The 6,908-nt window shown below is 38.2% G+C and overlaps 1 protein-coding gene across 2 annotated transcripts; it reads right to left on the reverse strand.

The window, feature by feature from the left end:
• Positions 1 to 135: 135 nt before the first annotated feature.
• On the reverse strand, positions 136 to 4,703 carry LOC309698563 (XK-related protein 8-like). 2 transcript variants are annotated; one of them, XM_082521087.1, is made up of 4 exons: positions 4,524 to 4,703; positions 3,297 to 3,516; positions 2,827 to 3,017; positions 136 to 1,434 (listed from the first exon to the last, which is right to left on the reverse strand). In XM_082521087.1, the coding sequence occupies exons 2-4, from the start codon at positions 3,425 to 3,427 to the stop codon at positions 767 to 769; spliced, it is 990 nt and encodes a 329-aa protein (XP_082377213.1). In that variant the 5' UTR covers positions 3,428 to 3,516; positions 4,524 to 4,703; the 3' UTR covers positions 136 to 766. The 2 variants fall into 2 exon arrangements, with proteins under 2 accessions (XP_082377213.1, XP_082377212.1); XM_082521086.1 differs by lacking the exon at positions 4,524 to 4,703 and having other exon boundaries at positions 3,297 to 3,649.
• Between the last annotated feature and the right edge of the window lie 2,205 nt (positions 4,704 to 6,908).

Genomic DNA, 6,908 nt, shown 5'->3' on the forward strand with positions numbered 1-6,908 from the left:
CTGTGGTTAATCAAGCAGCAGGTCAGAGTCCTCAGTCCCACACAGCCTAAAACTAAAACCTGTGCACATTTTGCTTCTTTTACAGGAACACAGTACTGACACATTAATATATAATGTAAACACAGTGACCACAAAAAAGGAGGGAAATTAAGTGAAGGAGGGGAATTAAAGGGGGAAAATAACACATGAGACCAGTTGTTTCCTTACTTTTTCCACACTAAGCAACAGAAATATCTGAGATTTTCTGAGTTCTTTGTATATTTATGCATTTGCACACACATTCACACATGGACAACATCACCCCTCAAATACAGTATAAGGTTACATAGTAGGTGTTACATTACATGTTAACACCTACAACCAGAATTGTTTTATTATTCTTTCTGTGTTTTATTTCTTTCACTTTCTGTATTTCGCTGCTTCTATGTCAGTACCTCGTTAATAATTTATACTTATTTCACACATCCTACATCAACACTACTGTGTAAGAAAATGGACACACACACACACACATATAGATATTCCATTCCACGTTCTTTTAAAATGGCCAATTAAAATCCTTTAAACATGATTTTTATACTGGTTTAATACTGTCATATATTTTAGGGAGGCAGACCCACTCGCTCACGATCTCTTTGTCAACCCATCACTATTTCATGTTACAATAGAGGCACTTTAAATGCTTCATTAGAGAGTTAATACAGAGCATAAACTTGAGCAAAATCATTCAATATTGTGTCTGTATCTGTAATCAGATACTTGCAGGTCAGCAGAAGAAGTTCTCGGCCAGCTTCCTCATTCTTTTATTGTCAGTGGCCTTAAGGGGACGCTCTTCCTCTTCAGGTTGCTCCTCTGTGATCGTGGCCCCTTTCAGCTTATCTTTATCAAGGTTTGGATGGAAGAACGTATAATAAATAACTTTAAATAACAGACCAAGGACGTAAACTGCAACAACACAGGCAGCCGTGGTTAAAGGGTGTGTCACAAAATCAGGAGGATGTGTGCTCATCTTCCAGCACCACAAACCACAGAGGATGCAAATATCAATAAGGATATACACGTGATAGAGCACGGACCTGATCCTCATCCCCTTGGCCACACTAAACCAGTTAAAATACCAAATGAGGCCAACAGTGGTTCTGTAAAGCCATTCTCCACGAGGGTCCTCCATGAAGTTGGTCTTGGATCGCCAAGCGAAGAAGAATAAAACCAGCCAAGAGCAGATGAAGTGGGCGAAGATGAAGCAGGGCAGCACGGAGGCGAAAAGAGCGATAGCAGCGATTCGAGAAGAGATGAGAACCAGGTTCCAGATGAAGTAGAAAACTAATGAGATCATGTGGTGTTTTTCCTTCTCTGGCAGGAAGGTGCGCATTGAGTGATCGTAGGTGGTCAAAAAGGAGGCGATGGACAAAGTCGAGCCGATGGCCTTCAACACTGAGGAGAGAGTGAGGGTCAGAGTTAGAACAAACGTTGATTCTTTGTTAGAAGATCCAAGTAATTTACGAGTTCAAAAAGCAACCCCAAATATTTTCAAACATTTTTTGTCATTCAGTATTTTATTATTTCGACTGTATGATGTTTGTTTTCACAGAAACAGCGATCATTTGGCATTTAACATTTTCACATCAACCAATTATAATAGGTTAGTATATTTATTTCTCTTCTATTCACATCTCTGTGTGAGCTCCAGCAAAGATGCTTTTAATTGTCTGCTGCAATTTCACTTTCCAAAATTTGATGACCAGATTTCACACAAAAATTGAAGCAATTTTGAATTTGATGGCAGCAACACGTCTCATGGAGGCAAAAGAAGGCTGGACAAGTAAGTGAACAATTTCAGAAAAATGTTCCTCAGTGTTCCTCATCATCTACACTGGAAAAAAGGGATTGGCCAGCTCTTGGATTTACATAAGCAGCTTGCATGTATTTAACACAAGTGACTCATGCTTTAAAGTTAAGTGTAACTATATAGTGTAGAAACTACATGATTAAATTGTTCATATCATGTTCGAGTGAAGTAAGTCAATGATATAGCAATGGTAAATCCTGCGACACTGCACAGGATTTCAGTTCACGCTTTGGATCGTGGTTTGAGGAAGGCATCCATCTCAGTCAAGTCGATCAGCCGCCTCTACTTTGTTTTGGTATACCGAAAAAAGTAAATTGGGTGGGTGTTTCTAGAACAACACCTGCTCCCATACAGACCTTTATGTAGCGAAAGCCTTAGAAACAAACTAAACAACATAGCAAGACAAGGCTGAACTGCATACTGCGTGTATTATAAAGGCTTCACGATAGAGTCTGGGTGACCTGGTCTGCCTTCAGTCACAATCTCTCACCAACTGAAAACATTTGCAGCATCATGAAACAAAAAATACGACTCAGAACTGTTGATCAGCTACAATCTTACATCAGGCAAGAATGGGACAGTGTTCCTCTCCCAAATGTCCAGCAGCTCATCGCCTCAGTTCCCAGACATTTACAGTCTGTTGTTAAAAGAAGAGGGCAAACTACATAGTGGAAAATTTGACCCTGTTCCTATTTTTTTGACACATGCTGCTGCCATCAAACTCAAAATGAGCTTGATGATAGACTGATATATTTTCTATGTTCTGTTGTAAATAAAATAAGTGTTTATTAATTTTGCAGATCATTGGAATTTGTTTTTATTTACAATTTATACAGCGTCCCAACTCTTTTGGAATTCAAGTTATAAATAGATGAGAAAACTTTGAATGTGGTTTTATTCGTAATTCTACTTTCAATGAAAAGCTACACCTGAGTGATCCAAGTATACGTGATCAAAAGCTGAGTAGCAAACTGTACCTGTAACAGGATCCAGCCGACATTTGTCCAGAATGATGGTGAGCATGAGAGCAAGCTGCGGGGCGCTCTCTGAAAACGTCTCTATGAAGCGCAAAATTCGGAGATCCTGTCTCAGAAACTTGGCCACACTCTCAGCGTCAGCGCGCTTTCTGTATAAGCTTTGCACAGACTTCTCCATGACTCCTGCATACCTGAGAACCAGAAGAACCAGTTACAACAAATCCTCCCGCCAGACACGCTGAACTGAAAAGATCTCGAAGCAGAAAAGGAGCAACAAACGTCCGAACAAAACAGGCTTTACTAAGATGATTTAATGTTACTACAGGTGTGTACTTCTGTAGTGCAGCTGCCAAACAAACAAGTTCATGTAAATTTATTTCCTATAAATCAAATATTTCAAGGAACATGTGAGGAAATGTAAAGATGGTGCCTGGGGCTCTATGAACGCACAAATATCATCATGAAACAACCTGAAGAAAATCCCCAGCTGGAAAACATGCAGCAGCTTGAGCTGGCACTGGCTCGGCTTCTTCTCAATCTTTGTCTTCATCTTAAAATCATCGTAGCGGTACCACAGCCAGCTGTACACCTGAACCAACATGGACGAGCCCAAGAGAAACAGCAGCAGGAGGCTGAAGTACACGTAGGCCTCCTGCTTGTAGAGGGACACAGCAGCCCATATATCCAGCCCTATATCAAGCAGGAAAGACAACAAGTTCACACAAGTGAAGAGAAAGTCCCGAGTGCAGCATTTAAACTCATCCTCTGAGCCCGGCATGCTGCCTCGATGGCCTGCTTCTAAAGCAGCTATATGTTAAGGTTTAAGACAGCTCATAAACTGAAACTGAAAGGGCCAGTGTTTAAAAAACACCTCCTAGAAACTGATCCACCTATCTTAAAGACATATTGTACCATTTTACACACATGCATACATATAATCAACTGTAGTATGTCCACCGAGACATGAATACAACTTAAAACAACCTAAAACTGTAAAAACAAAAATAAAAGAAGAAGAAAAAATCAATATCAACACATTAAGATTGACGAGAGAAAAATGAAAAATAAGCAACGATCTGGACTTTTGATATCAGCAGAGATTGTTACGAATGCATTATTACCATTTATATTTCAGATCTTCTCATACCGGTGTTAAGTTAATGAAGTTATTTCTCACTCCCAACACGTGTCCTTCAGGCTTATGCCCCATAAACAGAATACAACACAAATTCTTTGCGCTATTGGAAAAAAATCTTTTCAAATAATCAAGTAGTAGATGTTGTATACTTTCAAATTGTCAACACAATTAATGCATCAAATCACTGTCACTGATTCCCGATCCAAATATCTGATAAACATAAAAAAAAATTTTTATCTGAACACTTTCTATCAACTATTACTGATGTGCAAGTGTTTTAACTTTAAATTGTCTGATATCAGATCAGGTCAAGTCTGAATTGAAACTAAAGTAAACAAAGATTTTACTTTAGTGTCAGCTCTGATAACAAAGTAAACAAACATGGAGTGGGTGAGTGAGATAAACACTAGAGATGGACCGATCCGATATTACGTATCGGTATCGGTCCGATACTGACCTAAATTACTGGATCGGATATCGGAGAAAAATAAAAAATGTAATCCGATCCATTAAATATCACGAAAGCACCTCACAAAACTTGCAACACGCCGTAACTCACCTCAGAACGTTAGCACGTGGAGCAGTATGCATCACGTGATAGAGCAGCTGTGGCATGCGGGACCTGTCGGTGGTCTGGATAGCATTTGGAGCTTCGCTAGCAACCTGGCATTTCATCTCCGACAAAGTTATCCCGAGAGAAGTAAAGCAAGTGTGTAAGTCCATCTCTGAATGTTTGTAAAGCATTCCCACGTTAAGCTTAACAAAGCTTAACAAGCGACTGCCTCTCGCTCTCCGGCTGCTACTTCAATCGTGAAACTGCTTAACGATCAGCTGATCGGCTTTTCTGTCACGAGTCCCTGTCTCTTGTTTGTTTTTGGCCCACTTTGCACCAGAAAGAGGAAACCAGCGGCTGAACAACAGCAGCACGTTTAAGCTTGATCAGCTGTTGTTAGAATTTATTTAATATTACTTTCTACACCAGGATCTTTTTCTACATAGCTGAGGCTGGTAACTGTGCAGGGGCGGATCTAGCAAAGTTTAGCCAGGGGGGCCGATAGGGCATTAACATGAAAAGGGGGCACAAAGACATACTTTTCTTTCTTATTCTCATTTAAAATGTCTAGCTGTTATTAAATAATTATCTGAATCTTACACCCAAAGTTTTAATCTGATGTAAAATGTATAGAAGTCCATTACTGTATATAGTAACTGTTAAGTCTAATATACCCTAGTAAGCTATAGTACTTTTTCCTTTGGGAAGGTACCATCTGTGCAGTCTGCAATTTTGTTGAAGAAAGATGTTGAATCTATTTAATATTTCTTGAAAAATAATTGATTTCTGTGCATTTTTTTTCACACTGCATCAAATTAAGGTTGATTACGTCGATTAAGCATCATGAGGTGGCGCGTGAGAGGTGGTTCCCTATTTTTTATTTATTTATTTTTGTTGTTGCTGGGAGTTGGAACCCTATTAGTTAGGTTGCTTAATATTTACGCTAAGTACTAAATAAAATAAAATACCAGAATAGGGAGGATGGTGTAGGTTTAAGTTTATTAGATTGATCAGTATTGCTGAACTATGAAATATTTTTTTTGCATACAGGTATAACAGATTAGCTTTAGTGTAGTTGTTGTTTTACACTTGAGTATGAACTTATACAAAATGCAGCAAGATATTTAAAAAAAACAGTTTTGTTGATTAAAAAACACTATATCGGATTCATATCGGTATCGGCAGATATCCAAATTTATGATATCGGTATCGGACATAAAAAAGTGGTATTGTGCCATCTCTAATAAACACTAGCTTTTTTTATCTAAACACACAGAAATGCGTTTAGAGCAGGGCGCCTACTGATCAGGTTGGTGATTTGACGATTATTTCATTACAGTAGATTTAGCATTTTTTTGTTTTTAACTCCTACACATGGGCTTATTTTTTCAATATGGCCATCCACAATAATACTAGACCTTTGTACAGCCTTTGTGATTGGTATTCCTATTACTGCAGCCATGGCATGAGCTGAAAAATAAGAAATCATGATACAGTATTTTTTAAAAGTACTGTATATTGTGACAAAATGTGGTTAAATCATATCCTGTCTTATGCTTGCACCTTCCACTGATGCAGGCCAGGGGGCGCCCTTTCCCCTGTTTTCTCTAGGCTCCTTCACTTAAACCAAACACATCCCCACAAGGGATGAATAAAGCTGACTGTTGTCTACATCCCAGTGGTGTGCTGTGAAGACAGATAAGTTCTTTCAACTGACATAGTTAATTTATTAAAACAGCTTTTTTTCCTGTGAACTTTAGTGCTCAGTTTCCTAAACCATGAAACTTTTTTACTGTTTTCATTTGAAACTAAACATAATTCTTGTCTGAGAAAAGTCACAGACACCTGATAAAAGCATAAATTATTTGGTTTATTAAATAACCAATAATTGTTTATCAAATCATTTATCAAATGATAAGAGTGTCCTAGCTGGTTGGGATCAGGATCAGGATAGTGTTTTTTTGATTTAAAAAAATGTATGAAAGTTGTTACATTTACAGAAAACTACAGTCAAAACTGAAATATATGAGAATTTAGAGATCACTTTAAAAACTTCGCAGTTACTTTAAGTAATCATCACTAATCCATATGACAGTCCACACTTGTGCACACAAAACAATACTTTTCTGCTTGTTGTTTAAATATTTTTCAGTGTAGCTTTGTTTGTGTCACTGTGTGCATATTTATGTTGTGTTTTTAACCATCGTCCGTATGCTTAACTGGAGAAATCATCTGCATTGTCATTAAGTGTTATCTTGGTGTAGTCAACCTTTTTTCTGCACTGCATCTGTAAGGTCTCCATGAACACTCTACATGCACAGCGGCTCAGAGTTTAAAGAAATGTGTTTCAGTTGAGGGAACGTGATGAAGGTTTGGAACATACGCTCATAT

The sequence above is a fragment of the Aulonocara stuartgranti genome (genome assembly GCF_965226115.1).
Source record: "Aulonocara stuartgranti genome assembly, chromosome: 22".
In the NCBI taxonomy this organism is placed as follows: domain Eukaryota; kingdom Metazoa; phylum Chordata; class Actinopteri; order Cichliformes; family Cichlidae; genus Aulonocara; species Aulonocara stuartgranti.

What these genes read in the sequence shown, in the direction of transcription:
- LOC309698563 (XM_082521086.1), bottom strand. Translation starts at nt 3,604, where the DNA reads ATGCCGGGCTCAGAGGATGAGTTTAAATGCTGCACTCGGGACTTTCTC. An exon ending in CAGCTGGGGATTTTCTTCAG is followed by an intron (nt 3,018 to 3,296) that starts GTTGTTTCATGA and finishes TCTGGTTCTCAG; the next exon opens with GTATGCAGGAGTCATGGAGA. An exon ending in TCGGCTGGATCCTGTTACAG is followed by an intron (nt 1,435 to 2,826) that starts GTACAGTTTGCT and finishes CTCTCTCCTCAG; the next exon opens with TGTTGAAGGCCATCGGCTCG.